A 20,049-nucleotide genomic window follows, 5' to 3' on the forward strand; every position below is an offset into this window, starting at 1 on the left:
TAAGAGCCTCTTGTTTCTCCCTCTTCTCTCCTCAAAGTTAAGAGCCACCACATTGCTCTTAACTTATTTTTTCACAATAAAAAAATCATTCCCTCCAATTCACCACCATCTTTCCTTCTCTTTTGTTATAGTGGAGCCTAATATATGAATAAAATATGAAATAGAGAAGAGATGTAGGGAGTATTGTTGGAGTTTACACTCTTAACCTTGTCCTAAGAGCCACATTTTTTATATTATATTTAGGAGTCAACAAGGAGACTCTCGGAGATGCTCTTAACGACTCACACGCTAAGAGTTGGTCTCCACACTAGCAAGTAGCAAGTACAGAATCTTCTTTGTGAAATCACTACCAGACCAACTGATGTCAGGTAACTGAAACAATAAGAATTTATGAAAACATGAGTAAGACACTGTGGAGCATCGTAAAGGAGAGATCAAGCAGTCAACACAATTTTGTTGCTCCAAAGGCAATGTCCAGACAAATAAAATAAGACATACATTTAAATTAAACACTGAAAATAATTTGATCCATATTTGTATCATAGCCCAATCACCTTTGGCCGAGACTTATTTTTGCCTAATAACCTCATCTGATTATCATGTTCTTCCTCTTCTTCAAGTTTCTTTCTTCGAAGAGCCTCTTCCTTCTGTCTTTGAATGAGCTCCAACTCACGGTGGCGTTCCTCCTCTTTGCGCTGTGCCTCCAGTGCTTCTCTTCTTTGGGCCTCCTCTACACGTCTACGATTTTCCTCAAGCATCTTATCCAATTCCTCTCTCTCTTTCCGAGCTTGTTCCTAACAAATGCGAGGTTATAGTCAGCATACTTTACTCAGATGGCAAAATAACTAACAAAATCATGGGATTTTGCAAAAACTTTTGGCATGTTTTGTGATGAGAACTAAAGAGATGTAAAACCTGTGAAATTGTAAGTGATAGTTCCAGATGGAAGAGTATATATACAGTTGTGTTTTTCAATCACATAATTAATTCATTTCCTTTTGCAAGAAAAGTCTAACAGCATGTCAATTTTTTTTATTTTTTCTTTTATTATTCAGCAGTTCAAATGAAAAAGAGAAGTTGTGAATCATATATACACTCACTTCTTTCCTCCTTGCTTCAGTCAAAGCTGCTTCTTTTTCATTTTTTAGTTGAACTTCTACATCATCAAATGCCTTTTTCCGGCCTTCCTCTATCCTCCTCTCTATTTCTACTTTAACTTCTTCAGAACCCATCTTCTCCTCCACTTTTTTCCGAATTGCTTCTTCCAGTCTCTTTGCAGTCTCCTCTTCTAATTGTTTGAGCTCTTCCTCCTGTTGGCGCCTAATATTAACAACCAATACCAGATTGAAAACCAGTTCAGAAGGGGAGGCACCAAGCAGGCAATTTAGCAAATGGGCCTCTCATTAAGATGAACAGGGAATCATTAATATGGGCATAAGTAGCAAGTAAAGAAAATATGTAGAAAAGAGGATCTTAAAAAGAGTGACTTGAAAAAATACCAATTTAGACAGCTCAAACTCAATGTTTTTCGTGGTAGGATTTTATCGTTCTCATAGTTCATAGTAAAATAACTTGGGGAAATTCTTAAAACTGAATTGTATAGATGATATTTAAGGCCTTTTTGAGCCCTTTAAAATATAATTCCAAGTCAATTTGTAATGCTTCTCACTTTACTGTCTGTAGAGTTTAGAGTGATAGATAATATGTATATTTAGTTGTAAATTTGTTAAGTTCTTTACTTTACAACTATTAATAGAGTTTAAAGTGACACAATTTGTCATGACACTTTTGAGGCTGTAGGCTGCTTGGTAGAGTTATCTGGATCTCGCACTATATTTAACCTGAGTTTATATAGTGGACACCACATTAAGTTCCTAACAGAATAAGTAAAGACAACAAAATGAAGAGCCCATACTATCGTAGTTGAGATGCTCCCACATTTTTCAAGAATGAAGGTACAAGGGAGTAAAAGAAGTGAAGTGAAATGAATGCTCAGCACTCAAGGGTTTTACTTTTAAGCAGAATAGTAGAAGAGGAATAGATGGAAATGAAATATATCACTAAGAAAATAAGTTCATGTTCGCTATTCAAAACATATAGGCTTTTATATATTTAATTCCCTTCCATCCCATTTTAGAGTGGAAGCAAATGTGATCATAGCATACTGTCTTCATCTGCTTATCTTCCCACTTTTACAACTTAGGACTAAGAGCAATGTGTTAGATTCGAACAACACTTCAAGAGAGTTGGATTTTCTCCAACACGAGGCAGCACTAACATTTGGTGCTAGTCATAAGTCTTAGAACCAACAAGAAGAGACCGAGTAGTCACAAGCTCTGTAAAGCAACAACACATGATCATGACTGTAGTTCTAGCAGCCCTATGAGAATCAAGAGGAGAACCCTGAGGGTGGAGAACAATTTGTTGGTCATTCTACTGACCATCAAGAGACAATTTATCAAATAATAGCAACCCCTAAATTACTAATTATCTCTACGGTCGTTGCGACTAGGATCAGTTTTTTAATTTCTTGGTGAGGTTAGTTTGTAAACTTTGTGAGCATTTCCATAGGGTTTACGTACTCAAAAAGTGAAATAGCAGTCTCAAAATAATTTCGCTTGGAACCCAGTATTTCCCTGCGGTGGGTGAGTTAATAATTTATATTTTAAGTTCTTCAAAACCAAGCTTAAGTTATGGTAATACATATGGAGTTTGTAGCCGAAAATATATGCCTCACCACATCTTTTAGGGGAACATTCTTAAAATGTGAACAGATCAAAAGTTCAGAAATATATATTCTACTGCTTTTTATATCCTATTTTTCGTTAAAGGACTAATAAATGCTAGAAGCAAATGGAAGGACCAACGGAAGTGGCAGAAGAGTAACAACTAAAAAAGTTTGTGCCACAAAGCAACATTTAGATATGGTATAAATTTTTATGGATAATAAACCACTAGCACTAGATACTGTTATCATCAACCATATACTGGTTACTGAAGTCCTGAGCCTAAAAGCAAACTTCAGGACTGTTGTTCATTTATATTGGCATGTCAATTCGATAGACTGATAGAGAGTTAGTAACATAATTTTACACAAAGGTATCATAATGATACAAGTAGTATTATTACTTCTACCTGGCTACCAATACTTATAGTATGAATTTCCTAGAAATAGAAAATAAACCAATGAGAAAACTTAACAGTATGAAAGAAAATAATGGAAAATCAGCCAGATCCCAGACCTTCCTTCCCTCGATATAAAAATGTATAGACTCAGATACTTGCTACTCTATAGTCACTCTAACCTAATACTTCTATCACTTTATTCGATTAGAAGATAGTCAATGAACTTGGTATAGTGACTTGCAACAAAATTCACCATTCAATTTTTGAAGACCAATTATAAAGTCAATACTAATACAAGAAGCACTGTTACAGCTACCTCGCTACCAAATTCTTATAGTATAAATTTCCTAGAAGTCACATACAAACCAATGAGGAGACCTAACAGTATGAAAGAAAACAATGTAATATCTGCCAGGCCCCAGACATTCCTTCCCTCAGTATTGAATTTGTATACCCTTGGGTACTTGCTACTCTATAGACACTCCAACCTGATACTTCTATCCCTTTATTTGATTTGAAAATAGTCAATGAAGTTGGTAATAGTGACTTGCAACAAAATTCACCATTAAATCCGTTCATGTTCTAATTCCATCATTGTAATCCAAACTTTGGCATCATTTTTCCATTATCAGTTACGTTAACTTGGTGACAATGGCTGTGTGTGTTCAATGACATGAATCGTAAGCCTTATATACCCTTTTTCCATATATCATATTTCTCCTTCCTCTATATAAATAATCAAATATAGGATGGTAAAACCTTACAAATTACAATACTTACACTTGGCGCCTTTTCTAAATTATCAAGTATCTATTAGCAGAGCTTCGGTAACAGTACACAATAGACTCTGATGACTTAAATATTCCTACTAAAATATAGAACTCGACTAACTGGTTATGATTAAGGCATATATATGTGTACCGATAGTCCACTACTACATAAAAGGAACTATTTGAAGTTTGAAGTTGTAAATGAACTCATGAACATTAGACATATAGCTTTATATATAGTTAAGACTAGGTGCTGGCATTTGTTCATTTAAGCCAATTAATTTACAAATTTCCCTGCATTGTTAATAGGAAATACAATTGTAGTCTATACGAATGTAACAAAGTACAAGTGTATAATGCTAGAGTAGATATTCAAAAAAATCATATCGGAAACCATATATGGAGATTCGGTACAAGTAGAAACAAGAATTTAAGCATAAAACAATACCTTTCCCTTTCTTCTTCTTCCTTCCTCAATTTTTCAAGGGCATTCTTTTGCTCATTCGACTTGAGACTTGGACTAGGTGACTTGGGTAAAGGGGATAACGATGAACTTATGCTTCTTTGTCTCTTGTGACGCCTCGGTGTAGGAGATCGACTTCTTCGACGCCTTATAGGTGGAGACCGACTTCTACGTCGTCTAGGTGTAGGAGATCGACTTTTGCGCCTATCCAATCAATCAAACGCCATTACAGTAGATTAATAAAACAAATTCTTTTCAGACCTATAACACTTACCAACGTAGGCTACTCTCCTACCCACTTGACCACATTAAAAAGAAAATTTTCACTTGCACTCTACAAGATGAAACAAGTACTCTTCCCCGTAACCGCCTCAGAAATGGGAGCCAGTTCCACAGCTAACTAGTAACTACTAAGAAGTTACTCCATTATCTATCCCCTGTTCCCTCAAATCGAGAATTCTTTGAACAAAAGCTAATCAACGATTATCTTAAAAGCCACTCAACATCCATTAGTTAATGCTAAATCAAATCCAAACCTAAAAACTTTTAGAATTTTTTATTTTTTTAAGAGCTGACTAATAAAGCATGCTAATAAAAACCTATAAACTGTAGTCCAGCAACATAAAATGTAATGTCGAAATCAATATAGTTAATATCAATAAGCTGAGAAGCCACTCCAAACTTAGTTGAAATTCCGTGATAACGTAAAACTTGAAACAAAAGCTAATCACAAGCAAGATAGATATCGAAAAGCTAAGAAGCCACTCAAATTGTAGAGACTAATCCGTAAAATACAGAAAACTTAAAACAGAACTTGATTACAAATAAACAGAGAAGCCACTCAACATATGGTCATTTTTCACAAAATTCGATAACAATTAACACATAAATACAAAACTAATTAAACAGAAGACGCGTTCCTACTTAAATCATATAATCTTCAAGTGAGTAGAGATTAGAGATGAAATTGTGATGAATTATTATAAACTGGAAAGCTGCATAAGCTACTTCATTGTAGTATGAGCATGAGAAATGTGAAACCTCGAAGAGTAAGGAGAGCGGTCACGGCGACTACGGCGGGAGTGTCTGACCGGAGAACGGGAGTATCTCCGCCGGTGATACGACGGCGACCTTGATATACTCCGCCCCATTTTTGCCCCCTAAATCGGTAAAACAAGACCTAGAAGAGTATTTTTGAATATAATAATCTGGATTTTACATCTTCATTCAACAAAGAGATTTTTTTTTTAAAGAAATAGATATTTATGTTTCTGGTATTTGTTTTTATTTAGAAATATTGATTTTTTCTGATGAAACACTTAAGCAGACAAGCAATTTGGGATACGTAGCATCACTCATAATTTTTATTTAACATGATCTATATAATTAAATAGTGTAACATAACATTTTTTTTTTCTCTCCTGTTAATGTGAGAGTTGGTTTTTCTCTCCATATCTGGATCTTTTCAGATTTGTGTGAGTCGGATACGATGGCACGCTACCAGAACATCAGTGAGCAACTAGCAGATCTTAATGTGGAGGACGAGGAGAATGAAGACTTGGTGTTTGAAGGAGATGTAGAAGAGGAGGTTAACAAATATGATCTCTGTCTTGTAGGAAGGTTTTTGACGGAAAAGAACATCAATACAAGAGCCATGAAAGTCAGGATTGCAGATTTCTGGAAACCCACGATGGGCATCAATATCAAAGAATTGGAGCAGGGGATATACTTATTTCATTTTTATCACAAGGAGGATAAGGCATGGGTGTTGAATGGTGGACCTTGGAACTTTGATAATGCAATGCTTTTAGTGGAATCGATCCCGACAGGAGAAGACCCACTGAAAGTTCCTCTATGGTGGTTGAACATATGGATTCAGATTCATGGGTTACCGAATGGGTTTATGGCTGAAGCAGTTGGGAAACAACTTGGTAATTTCTTTGGGGAATTCATTTCTTATGATCCTAAGAATAATAGCAGTATATGGAGAGAATGTATGCGTATAAGAATAAGATTGGATGTCAGAAAACCACTCAAAAGGAAGAAGAAGATCAAAAGGAAGAATGGATCGGAATTCGTAGTAACATGCAAATATGAAAGACTAGGGGACTTCTGTTTTGCGTGTGGCTTAGTGACACATACTGAGAGATTCTGTCGTAAATCTCTAGATAATAGGAGTGAAAATCATGATCAAGAGTGGGGCTCATGGCTCCGTGCACTTCCACGGCGAGGAGCGGGGCAAGGCGGCAGTAAGTGGTTGAGGGAGGAGGACGATGCGGGTTGGGCGGAGAGAGTTGGTAGGGGAAATAACTGCCCTAGTTTTCTGGGCGGAGAATCAGGAAATCAGGATAGAGATGGAGATTTGAGGCGTGAAGTTAGGAGCAATGGGGGGGAGAATTCAAAAGAGTCACTCATGATAACGCAAGGCGGGAATTCAAATGTTAATGGGCCTCAAACATTTGTGGCTATAACAAATGGGCTTTATGAAGAGGAGGATATTGGGCTGGATGGTGAGGAGAGGAAAAGGAAACGTACAGGGCCAGTGTCTAAGACTATAATGGATACGGATGATAAGTTAATAGGCAATGAGCAGGGCAACATAAGGGGTCACCTCACAGAAACTGTATTTTCTGAGTCTGATTATACAATTTCTAGCAAATCTGATTTGGCTACGCTTGCGGTGCAAGCTAGCCGCCCATTATGAATTACTTAAGCTGGAACTGCAGAGGTATGGGGAGCCTCCGTGCAGTTCGTATTTTTGGAGATTTATTAAAATCTTCTAACCCTGACTTTGTGTTCTTGTCAGAGACGTTGAGTGATAAAGAAGTTATTAAGGAGTTAGCAAATAAGTTTGGTTTTTTTGATTATTTTGCAGTAGATAAAGTAGGGAGAGGAGGAGGTTTAGCTCTTATGTGGAAACGGTCGGTAAGGTGCAATGTGGTTGATTCTTCGAATAACCATATTGATGTTCACATTATGGAGGGGTCGAGGGTAGCTTGGAGGTTAACTTGCTACTATGGGTACCCAGAAAGAGAAAGAAGACATGATGCTTGGTGTTTTCTAAGAAGGTTGGTGAAGAGTGATAATATTCCATGGTGCATCGTTGGGGATTTCAATGACATGCTTTGTGCTTCGGATAAAATGGGACCTCACCCCCATCCCCAGTCGTTGCTAGACGGGTTTAAAGCTACAATAGATGAATGTGGGCTCGTAGAGGTAGACTTGAAAGGAGGAGATTACACTTGGGAGAAAAGCAAGGGTAAACCGAACTGGGTTCGGGAGAGACTTGACAGAGCGTTTGCAGATGCTAATTGGTGGAGAAAGTTTCCCCTATGTAAGCTCTCTGTTATTCATACTATCAAATCTGATCATGATCCCATCTTGTTAGAACCTGTCAATACTGAGTTCTCTAGGAAGCAATTCAGATTTAAATTCGAGAATACGTGGCTTCATGAACCTAGCTTTAAAGAAGAAGTGGTTCATTATTGGAAAGATATTCCAAAAATTCATTTACTACCGAAGCTTTTATCTGTTTCTTCTTTTATGGCGAGGTGGGGTAGAACTTTCTTCCACAAATTTCGAGATAAAGTAAAAAAATAGAAAGTAATTTTATGTAGTCTTGTCGATAGAAGAGATGAGGAGGGAGTGAAGCTGTATTTCGAGGAAAGACAAAAGCTAGAAGATATATTGATGCATGAAGAACTTTACTGGAAACAAAGGGCCAAGGCGTTTTGGTTGACTGAGGGGGATACTAATTCCAAATTTTTCCATGCAGCAGCCTCAAAAAGGAAAAAATTAAATCACATCACGCACCTGGTAACTGATGAAAACGAAGTAGTGGACAATCATGAAGAAATGGGCAGGGTGGTGCTTGAGTATTTCAGAAATGTGTTTGATGGAGGGAATAGTGGTAATGCGCAGCCTGATAATGCAGAAGTTCGTGTTATTTCCGATGAGCAGAATGCCAGGCTTACGGCTGATATTTTTTTTGACAATGCAGGCTTATATGCCTTACAAATTAGTATCTGTTCTAATAATTCTCGGGGTGAGCCAGAGTCGAACCCGGGTATCCCGGGACAACAGAGGATAAACCCACCACTGGGCTATCCAATCGTGCTCCTTACGGCTGATATTAATTTCACAGAATTTACAGTAGCGCTGAAGCAAATGCATCCGGACAAAAGTGCTGGACCTGATGGTTTAAGTCCAGCGTTCTTTCAACATTTTTGGGATTTATTGGGTAAGGAAGTATTTGATTGCTGCAAGGAGTGGTTATCGGATTGTGCGTTTCCAGCAAATCTGAACGATACAACAGTGGTTCTTATTCCAAAAAAAGAAAATATAGAACGTATGACGGAGCTGCGCCCCATAGCGTTATGTAATGTTCTATATAAGTTGTTAGCGAAAGTCCTTGCTAATAGACTTAAGGTCATTCTACCTGGTGTGATATCTGAAAATCAATCAGCATTTGTTCCCGGAAGAAACATATCTGATAATGTTTTAGCTGCCTTCGAAATTTTACATTTTATGAAGAGGAAAAATAGAGGTGCAGAAGGGGAGGTGGCTCTGAAACTGGACATTTCAAAAGCATATGACCGAGTTGACTGGAGTTATCTAAAGAGAAGAATGCAGATGATGGGTTTTAATAGCATTTGGATAAGATGGATGATGTTGTGTGTTTCGACAGTAAGCTATTCGGTAGCTTTTAACGGGAGTTTGATTGGGCCAATCGTTCCGAAGCGTGGTTTGAGGCAAGGAGATCCTCTATCTCCCTACCTCTTCTTATTCTGTGTGGATGGTCTCTCTCAAGCATTGTCAAGGGCAGCTAACAATGGTCTAATTAATGGATGCAAGATTTCTGTGGATGCTCCTCAGGTTACACACTTACTTTTTGCGGATGACAGCTTTTTGTTCTTCAAAGCCAACAGAGAAGAAGCAGAAGTGGTTAAGAACCTTCTGAATGAGTATGGAAATGAATCAGGCCAGGTGGTGAACTATCAAAAATCAGGTGTGTTTTTTAGTGCCAACGTCAGAAGGGATAAGCAACAAGAGGTTAAAGACATTCTGGGGGTTCACAATGAACTGGGGGACAGCAAGTATCTCGGTCTCCCATCTCTTATTGGCAGATCAAAGAAAGCAGTGTTTGGCTTCATCAAAGATAGAGTGTGGAGGAAAACGCAAGATTGGAGTAATCAAATGTTATCTAAAGCGGGAAAACTTGTCATGGTGAAGAATGTGGCTCAGACAATTCCTTCTTATAGCATGTCTTGCTTTTTACTTCCAAATCTTTATGTACTGAAATTGAAAGGCTGATGAACGGCTACTGGTGGGGGTCTAATGGCAATAATAGCCGAGGAATGAGATGGATGGCTTGGACCAGGCTGGCAGTGGCTAAGAACAAAGGTGGGTTGGGTTTTAGGGATCTTCATGGGTTTAATCTTGCTCTCCTAGGCAAACATGTATGGAATTTCAGTCGCAATCCTGATACGCTGGTTGCTCGTATGTTTAAAGATCGATATTACCCAGATAAACACATGCTGCAGGCTAGCAGAGGTGTCGATCCCAGCTTTATCTGGACAGGTATATGGGAGGCCAAAGAGAGGTTGAAAGATGGATTTAATTGGGTGCTAGGTGATGGCAAGGATATTTGCATATTTAAAGATCCATGGTTGAAAGGCAAAGTGGATTTTCGAGTTGAGGATGATCATCACAATATTGTGAGAAATGAAAAGGTGTGTTCTTACTTCCATCCTAATAGCAGAGTCTGGGATGTGCATAAGGTGGAACGAGATTTTCATTCTGATGACAGCAATTTGATTATTCAAACGAGAATCCCGCAGATTGAAGTTAAAGATAGGTTGGCTTGGACTGGTTCGCATAAAGGGGTTTATTCAATGAAATCAGGGTATAGGTACTGGGAAACAAGATATGCTAGTAATGACAATATGATTGAATCTCAGGGTTGGAACAGATTGTGGAAGTTGCAGCTGCCTCACAAAACCAGAGTTTTTCTTTGGCGCTTCTGTCGAAACATAATCCCAGTCAGATGGATCCTAAGAAGCAAAGGAGTGGAGACTACAGTTTTATGCCCAATGTGTGGTACAGATATCGAACATCTCAGGCATTTATTCTGTGAGTGCTCGTTTGCTGCAGAATGTTGGAGTGTATCAGGTTTTAATATCAATATGCAGGAGACTGAGTTGACTTCGGAGTGGTTGTTGAATTTGATTAGCAAAGAGACAGAAGAGACTATCCAAAGTGTGACTAATGTGCTTTCAGGTATTTGGTTCTCGAGAAACAAAAGGGTGTGGGAAGGCAGAATAATAACACCTGCAGTGACCATGGAGGTGAGTGCTAAGACGATGCAGGAGTGGAGAGAAGCGAACAAGAGAAAAGAAAGATCGGGTATTATGCATCCTGAGACAGAAGACCAAGATCAAATACAGTGGCAGCCTCCTGATATAGGAACTTACAAACTAAATGTTGACGCATCTTTGAAGGCTGGTGAAAGCATGTTCACAGTGGGTATGGTAATGCGAAATCACAGAGGGCAATTTATTCGAGGGAAGAACATGAAAATACCAGGTGAGGTGTCAGTTATGGAAGCCGAGGCCACAGGTGTCTGCGAGGCAATTAAATGGATTAATAGTACTGGAGTTCAGCATGTTGTCATCGAAACAGATTCACAATTGGTGGTGCATGCCTTAGGTGCTGAGGATGCATATCAGTTAGAAGTTGGACATATCATTGATGAGTGTAAGGAGAAGCTTAAGGATCGAGCTGACCTATTGGTTCTTCATGTTAAAAAGCAAGCAAACAAGGCTGCCCACTTGATGGCAAGAGTCCCATGTTTGTTAAATAGCTACAATCTTTTTGTATCTCCTCCAGATTTATTGTTGGAGATGTTATCTTCTGAATTTCCAAGTTAATGAATTTTTCCTTCGATCAAAAAAAAAAAAAAAAGCGGACAAGCAATTAGAATATTTTTAAATACTCCCTCCATCTCCCTGAATTGTTTCCGTATAGTGAGTTAGGGGCATTTTACATATTTTCCTATTCGAGATGTACATTTTACATCTCAATATGAACAAATTGAGAAGTGGGGTGCAATGTACAAATAATACTCCCTCTATTTCTAAATATTTTTCTATTTTATTTTTAAGATAATTTTTTCTATTTTTATACGGAGCTACGATATACAATAATATTATACACATATATTTTTACAATTTTATATACCTGCTAAAAAAATAAAAACAACAGTACCATCAACCCCACCTACCCCATTAATCCCTAATCATTCATGCCATTTCTCTCGTCTCTTTATTTTCTATTTATTTCTTCTAACCTTATTATGTTTTAACCATCAGAAACATGAGTTTTTCCTATGGATTTTCAGATTAAGATAATGAATCCGCTAATAGGATTGATTGTGCTTGCTTCAATCGCACAAAAGTGTTTATTGCGATAGAGATCATAAGTGTTTATTGTGAACAGTCGTTAATGTTTGATGTTCATATGTTTGCTCTCCAGGCTCTCCATCTGCAGGCTTATTTAAATCAAAGAGAAGCCATCATCTACTGTTTCATTGAGATCGAAAGAGAAAGTATAATTCATTTCCAAACAAACAGAGAAAAGAAAATTTTCAGTTTACAGGTGTTTGATGCTTGATGTATTTGCCACTGAGATTTTCAGTTCACATCTTCATAAATTTTGGTTATATAAGTTTGAGATTTTAGCCTAGCCTGTGATATGTAACCTTGATTTCCGATTGATTGTTTAAAATTATTCTTGTAATCTGATTGGTCGACAACAACACTAGTGGATTATGATTTTTTTTTTTTTTAACATTAGTAAGCATCTCTGAAATTAATGCATGGTAATAAGTCAATGCTGGTTAGTGCAAGCTAATTACTCACACTCAAGTTATTAAAACATGTGCCATTCATGTAATGAGAAAAGAAAAAAGAAACAGGTGAGTAACATAAAAGCATGCTTGAAAATCTTTAGCAAAAAGTTTAGATTGCATATCATGAATATAAAATATAGAACATGTGTAGGAATGAGCATTCACATAGTTCGGCATAAAATTGGACCTAGCCGAATAAATTGAAAACCTCCTCATCGAATCGGACCGAAATTTATTATGAACCAAACCAAAACAACTCAGTTCGGTCTGGTCCGGCTTGTATCAAAAGAACCGAATTATTAAGAAAACAGAATTTATATTATAAATAAAGTTAAAATTTGATTTATTATAAAATTTCAATAAATCATCACTACTTCACCAAAAATAAATATAATTAAATTTTCAAATTTGATATTGTAATTATAGCTTATAAGATATATATGAAATATAAATATAAATTTATGTTATATAATGTTTTGACTATTCGATTTATTTGGTCCATACTGAAATATGTTTTTAAGAACTGGACCAAACAGAATTGTATTTTGATCTATTTGATTTGGATGAAATGACCGAATTTCCTAAAAAATTCTGTCGTCAAGTGTGGAAGACTATACTCTATATTCTGGTGAGTCACGCTCATGGGAGTATTCATATGAAGGTCTCGCTCGGTATTTCAGTGGGTTATCCTCACTGAGAGCTTAAGGATTCTTTCTCAAAATTATTGATTTGCTCTATGGTATGATGGGTTGTTCTTATCAGGGAGCAGGGGCGCGCCCTTGCATTTCGGCTTTTGGGTAAGTCATGGAGCGGCGGTTACGTCGAGTTTGGGAAAATTCAGGTCCGAGTATGATTCGAAAAGTTCTGGACCGGCCAACTTGCTTCGAAGCTCATGACTATGCATCGTCGTATCGGACCCTTTTGGAAAGGCACTTGAGAGGGAACTGAATTATTGTAAGCTTTTTAGACGACAAAAACTATATATGGCTTGATCCCTAGTAAACAGTGGTATCTATGCACACTGTAGGCATTGGAATTCCTGAGATAGAGAGACTTGCAGAGAAAACCTTTGTTTTCTTTGTAATCACGAATTATAGCCTACAAAGTACCCTTACTTTACAATCACAATACCCTTACTTTCATAACCACCACACTCCGATACAAATTTCAGCAAGCAACCACCGTGAGAGATCTTGATTTTGGTTACAAGCTCAATCTTTGTTGACTCGTAGATTTCTCCGTTTTCCGTCCATGCAGATAGTAATGCCACTAAAGCCAGAGGAGCTTATTGAAAAGGCCAAGAATGATGAAAACAGAAATATCTGTTATCTTGGTGCCGAAGGGTTTACTGGATTGGCCTTGGAAGTGGCTAAAAAGATGGAAATTTAGACTGTTGCATTCTGTCCTGCATCTGCCTCAACTTCTGTCATGGCACGGAGTATCCCTAAACTGATTGGGGATGGAATTATTGACTGCAATGACTAGGTCTTTCGTATAACTTCCTGTGAGAACTCACTACACCATATTTGGCCTGTTGCAACATCAAAAGTCAATAATGTTACAAAAAATGTTGCTGTAGGCAAAAACTAGCTACCCTTTTGCAATATTTTCTGAAAATATTACCTAAAATTGAAAAATGTTGCATGCCTGGTAATTTTTTCAGAGATCTAAAAATTTTGATAACAATTGTAACACTTTGTCAAATGTTACAATAGTTTGCAACATTTTTGTAAACTGAAATCAAAAAAATAGGCGGGCTTTCTATATTTTTGTTGGCGCGGTACAAACCAAACTCACAAAATAAATCCCAAAACCAAACCCCCCATAAGAAAATCCTCTCCCTTCTCCCGCTACTGTCTTTCCTCTCTTCTCTCACACTGCATATATTCAATATCAATGAAGGTAATCGTATCTTTGTCCTAATTCATGTCATAATATTTCGATTAGGGCATTCTGTTCTTATTTTGTGCTGTTTAGAGCTTAACTTTTTTAGGGTTTTGTATCTTCTTTTCTGTCATAATTTGTTCGATTAGGGTAAGATTGGAGAGTTATTAGTGTTGCTCTGCATCTTACTTCAATTAGATCTCTGACTATTTTGTTTGCTATTTTCCGGGTAAATTCTTATACCTAACTTTGATTTATCAAGTGGGTTGTGTTTATTTGTATTTATTTGTTGTGAAGTTTGAGTTTTTTTTTGTTAATATTTGTGGGGTTTCATTTAAAGGCATTATTTTGGATTTTGGGTTCGCTTTTTTTGGTGTTTATGTGGCTTTGTTTTTGAATTTTAGGTTTTTCACAGTGATTATGTAATTGGGTTTGGAGGGAGTGAGATGTTAAAACTTGGGTCTGCATTGGGAAAGGGATTTGTGGAGTTTAGTGAGTGGAATTTGAGACTTGGGTGTTTGTTTGTGGTGGATTTTCAGTAGGAATTCAGAAGAACTCAAGGGCTTTATGTGCATTGTATGTCATATGATCTCCTATTGGTACTTCTTAATTACTTTGTTTTCAATTATTCTGCTGAACTTTAAAGTTGTCATCTGGTCTATAGATGTAGAAGGTACTTTTTGATATGTGAATGCTTTTTTTCCTTCTAGGTATATAAAGCAGTTGCTAATATTGTTGGTTCATATTTCAGATGGTTCACGGCTTTCAAGACTAATGTTAGATCATTACGGTAAGAATAGTTTAATGTTATATTTCAGTTGCAAAAGAATCATTATAAGGCTGGTACTTATGTCTAACAATGCCTGTGTTTTATATTGATATAAAACTCGGCAACATATATGATATATGCAGTAATACATTTATCTTCATCTACTACATTAATAATCAATAACCTTACTTTGCTTTGTGCCTAGTACTATGGACACATTATTCTCTATTTGCACTTTCAGATTATTTTTTGCATCAGGAATTTCCAAATCAATGTGTTCAAATGCTTGTGCCTTGGCATTGCGCGAATTTTGTGAAGAAGCAACCATTGTAATGTTTGAGCCTTCAGACATGGAAATACTGATATGGATAGGAGAGGTTTGTTACTTTCCTTGATGATCTCTTTAGGCGTGAGTCAAGTGGAAATATTGATGTTTAACATCTTAAAACAGAGACCTTTTAACGGATAATTTGCAAATGTATCAAAATCTATGTTCTCAGAAGCATGATAATCTAATTCTGTTGACATGCTTATTTGTACTTGTTACCTCTTTGGTTTGATAGAAAATAGAGAAGATTCATATATATTAAGAGGACGATGAAGAATTATTTAATGCAATTGCTGTGGTACTTGCCTCCGTTCCTAAAAGGTTCGATTTACAGTGTCCTTGTGCTTAATTGTTTGTATCACTTATTATATGCTCTGTAAGGAATTTTAAGTTACTACTGTAAATATAATCTAGCTTTGTATATTGTGGTATAGATTTAAATATGTTACATATAAATCCTTGGAAGCAAGTAGTTTCTATGGTCTGACTTGTTCTAGATATGTAAATTCCGTTTTGTGGCTTTGTACGTATATTATAATTTCATTTAAAATATGTTTTTGCATCATGTCCAGCTTGTTATCTTCCTCTTGTTTATGCTATTTTCCAGATTCCGACGGCCACATCTTTTTCTCCTGTAGTTCAAAACATATCCTATATACATGAAGACTCTCTAAGAAGAAATGAGTTTGGATGTTCATAATTTGGTGGATATCCGTCACAGGAGCATAGAAATGATTGTTATAATGTAAGAGAATCAATAAGCGCACATTGCGGGTAAGACCTTTTCCACAGCAAACTTATCTACTTTAAAATTGATGTTATAATAAACATACATATGTATGGCCTTTATTCACCCTGTTTATTGGTAAATATAGCCAATATCTTTTCATTTACTCATCAATGATATTGACCTTCATTTGACTTGTCTTTACATCAATAGATTTGTTAGAGGAATTCACCCTGGACATCAGGCAGGATTCAATATTGATGATTCTGACCTCCATGAGATGGAAAAATGTAAAGGAGTGGTGGTTGCATCACCTATATTTGGATTTTGCACTATGGACTGTGAGTGATATGTGGAGGATATACAAAAGTCGGGTGAAAAAAGATCATTATCTTCGAGATGATAATGTTGTGGAAGGGCTGAAAAACAATCCTTTTAGATTGAATATTGTAAGGATGGTTTATAAGTTAGTACCTTAGTCTCGTTTCTTTGTAGCTTTCAACTTGATGACTCAGTTTGTATTTTGAATTTTATTTTTGTCAATTTTCATGTAAGGAAATTTCAGAGTATTGCATTTATATAGTATTACTGTAAATCAGGCCTAACAATTTAAAACCATTTCAATACACCAAAAACTGTTGCAGAAGTGTGTTACTAAAAACTAAAAAAAAATATTGCAATTGGTTTAATAATGTTGCACAAAAATGTTATAACAAAATTTTAAATTGTTGGTATGCAACACTTTTTAAGTATATAGTGTTACAAAAAAATGTTACAGTAAATTTATTGTAACAATATAAAATTGTTACCAAAAGTCTTAAAAATGTTACAACAGATTGCAATTGAAAGTCTATTGCAATAGGTCAAAAATGTTGCAAGAAACCAAATAAGTGTTACAATAGAAGTCTATGGCAACGGCAGCAAATGCAACACCGAATTTCGGCAAAAATGTTACCAAAGGGTCTACTGTAACAGTTTTAGGCCCTAAAGCTACATTTTTCAGCCGTTACAATAGGCCAAATATGGTGTAGTGACTCTAAGTCATAATTTTGCACACAAACAAATTTCTTGTCGTTCCAGCAAAAAAAAAATAAAATTCTTGTCTATGCCTTTTCTCATGTTCTTATTGCTGCATAGATTTGGTCTCTGCTAAAATTAAAATTAATGAACTTGCCTTGCAGGAACTATTTTAAAGAAGCAGTTCATTAACATCTCGCCCACAATTCCAACAACGTATACTGCAACATTTACATGGGCTTGCTTTCGCGATGCATGGACAGGAAAAGGTTCATTTAAACTTATCTGTAAGAGTCATGAGTTCAGAAATTTGCTGACTGTATAATATGCAATTCAGATAATGAGCTTGAGCCTGCATTCTTTTCATTACTACCAGAATGGTTGTCAGTTGGTCCACTATTGGCAAGTAGCAGGCTTGGAAATCAAGAAGGCAATTTCTGGCCAAAAGATCACTCTGACTGTTTGTCATGGCTTGATCAACAACCAGCTCGCTCTGTGATATATGTTGCGTTTGGGTGCTTTCACAACTTTTAATCAAATACCATTCCAAAAATTGGCGTTAGGCCTTGAACTAACCGACAAGCCATTCCTTTGAGTTGCTGGTCCAGGTATAACTTTCACGTGAAGGAGATTACCCACAAGGATATATAGAACGAATAGGTGGTCGTGGCAAAATAGTGGGCTGGGCACCTCAAGAGAAAGTTCTACGCCATACATCAGGCTTGCTTCTTGAACCATTGCGGTTGGAATTCCACCACTGAAAGTGTCAGGAATGGCATCCCTTTCCTTTCTTGGCCTTACTTTGCAGATCAGTACCTGAATGAGAGCTACATCTGTGATATTTGGAAGATTGGATTGCGATTTGAGAAAGATGAAAGTGGTATAATCAGGCAAGGGAAATTAAGAACAAGGTTGAGCAACTCTGTGATGATAATTATAAAACAAAGGTTATGGATATGAAAGAAAAGATTGTGGAGAGTGTCGAAAATGGTTGCTCTGACAAGAACTTGAACAAGGTTATTGACTGGATTAAAGCTAATTAGTGAGCCTCGATTCTTTGGATTAGTAGATAATTTGAATTAGGTCAATGTATTGAATTAGTCACTTTGAATTAGCAGGTTACAAACAGCAGAGTACTAGGCTGCTTTGCACACCATTCATGATGTATTTCTAATTTTCTGTCAGTCTCTCTGTAATGCTACCTCTAAATATCGAAGTTGAACTTAAGTTCTGATCAGGATATTAACTAATGGATCCTGGGAAAAAACCCTGAAGTATGCATGTAAAATCCTGTGATTTTATTTATTTATTTAAATATTTTTATTTAATTAGTATTGTTATTATGAGTTAGATATTAGATTTAGATTGTTTGTATTTATATATTTAGATATTAGTATTAATTGGAAGCTTCTAGAATTTATTTTGTGTTAGTTATTTTGAATAATAAAATGGAGAGATTCTTTATTAATGGAAAGAAGCGTAGAATTATTTTAGAAAATCGAAATCTTCTTGAGAAGACCTTATATTTGGAAATTGGTTTATGAGGTGGAGAAAATTGTGACCCAAGTTTGGAACTTCCTATTTACGATTAGGTTTTATGTGCTATATAAGAATCCCTCTGGAATCCGAATAAGTCGTACAGCAATTTACGTGGACGGGTATGTTTTTCTTTTCTCTTCGATCTTTGCAAGTATATGTTGATTTGAGATATTGATTTCTTGTTTCTTGTCATGTGTATTTGATGTGAATATATCTTGTTTGCCTATTTGTTTATGCTGAAATTCGTATATAGTAATTTTTGTGAATCAGTTAGGTTGTAAAAATCGTAGTAAATTGAAACTTGATCGGATTTTGTTGATTCTGGACATTATGAAAAGCTCTCTTCGATACCTACAACTTTTGTCTCAGGAAGTATTTCGAAATTAGCAGTGTATCTATGCTTAAAATCACATTCTTTGTTACCCTTCAGTTCTTAGTCTCGAAACTTTTTCCCATGTTCAAAAATTCGCTATAAATTGATCGTATGTTGAAAATTTACTCATGATACCGATATGGAAAGCTTGAGATATAATCTTTATTTATCAGTCATAACCATTTGTTGTTTAAATTGATTTAATTGTCCAAACTGACTTACAAAAATTCAGGGCTGTTTATACTTTTCTACTGAGTTGTTCCGTGTTTAAAAATTCATATCTCCCTCGTTATTTGCCATAAAATTGTGATCTTTATCAATTCTGAAACCTCTGAGAATGATCTTTAAGTGTTTAGTTATAGCCTAATTGATATCAGTTTGTTTGCTTTGTGAAAATCTGTTTTGAATGTAAACTGGTCCTGAGTAAAATTCTGCTGTGTTACTTGAACTTCTAAATCTCATAACTAATTCGTTATCTGTCCGTTTATTATGAATCTGGTCATTTTGGAATCCTTGTTGAATGTACTTTAATTCTCCAATTGACTATTTTCTCATATTCAGAAGCTATCTTTGGTTAATATTGAGATTTGTAACAGCATGCATGTTATTTATCTTATTCGATAATTGAAATTGTGTTAATTGTAGTTTAGTTGTTAAAATTTGAATTTTGTTAAGACTTTTTATGTGCATTGCCCTTGATATTTTAAGGAGTACTACATATTAATTATGTTTTGTTTATTAATTAAATGTATAGGCTTTGTTCGTATTATTAATTTCGGATTTTAAGTGTCGACTTTGAGGTAAGTACCTTTTGACTTACTTTTATTTTCGAAAGGATATTTTGATTTCGCAAATTTCTGATTTTTGTATAAGATATAAGAATAAGAATTTTGTTTCGAAGTTTATAAGATATAAGATATGAGAATCTTTGAAGACCCAGTCTCTACATTTCGAACCCGTTCGTAATTTACGCTATAGTTCTGGAACTAGCCTTAGATACCCTTAGTAGGCGCACAAGTGTGCAACTTTAGATACCTATTAAGGGCTCGTGATTATTGAACTTTAGATCCCGGTCACTGGGTTAGTGTGGCAAAAGAATAAGAATAAGATCCCGGTCACTGGGAAAGTGTGGCCGTAGAGCAAG

At 36.1% G+C, this 20,049-nt stretch overlaps 2 protein-coding genes and 1 pseudogene across 6 annotated transcripts; 2 read left to right on the forward strand and 1 right to left on the reverse strand.

Moving 5' to 3' along the window:
- Positions 1-434: 434 nt before the first annotated feature.
- Positions 435-5,600, reverse strand: LOC108192544 (uncharacterized protein At1g10890). The gene is made up of 4 exons (XM_017372925.2): positions 5,401-5,600; positions 4,345-4,563; positions 1,101-1,320; positions 435-794 (listed from the first exon to the last, which is right to left on the reverse strand). Exons 1-4 carry the CDS (start codon positions 5,508-5,510, stop codon positions 540-542), a joined length of 804 nt encoding a protein of 267 aa, XP_017228414.1. The 5' UTR covers positions 5,511-5,600; the 3' UTR covers positions 435-539.
- Positions 5,601-13,428: 7,828 nt separating this feature from the next.
- LOC135147358 (UDP-glycosyltransferase 83A1-like) lies at positions 13,429-18,302 on the forward strand (annotated as a pseudogene).
- On the forward strand, positions 14,076-16,527 carry LOC135150818 (uncharacterized). 5 transcript variants are annotated; one of them, XR_010289171.1, is made up of 6 exons: positions 14,076-14,170; positions 14,557-14,728; positions 14,863-15,298; positions 15,485-15,570; positions 15,857-16,023; positions 16,190-16,527. XR_010289171.1 is itself a non-coding variant. In XM_064088035.1 (6 exons), the coding sequence occupies exons 2-5, from the start codon at positions 14,720-14,722 to the stop codon at positions 15,947-15,949; spliced, it is 324 nt and encodes a 107-aa protein (XP_063944105.1). In that variant the 5' UTR covers positions 14,076-14,170; positions 14,557-14,719; the 3' UTR covers positions 15,950-16,023; positions 16,190-16,527. The 5 variants fall into 5 exon arrangements, 3 of the variants coding, with proteins under 3 accessions (XP_063944105.1, XP_063944109.1, XP_063944107.1); XM_064088035.1 differs by lacking the exon at positions 15,485-15,570 and having other exon boundaries at positions 14,557-14,751; positions 14,863-14,942; positions 15,180-15,298; XM_064088039.1 differs by lacking the exon at positions 15,485-15,570 and having other exon boundaries at positions 14,096-14,170; positions 14,692-14,751; positions 14,863-14,942; positions 15,180-15,298.
- Positions 18,303-20,049: the final 1,747 nt, after the last annotated feature.

The sequence above is a fragment of the Daucus carota genome, chromosome 1 (assembly GCF_001625215.2).
Source record: "Daucus carota subsp. sativus chromosome 1, DH1 v3.0, whole genome shotgun sequence".
NCBI lineage: Eukaryota > Viridiplantae > Streptophyta > Magnoliopsida > Apiales > Apiaceae > Daucus > Daucus carota.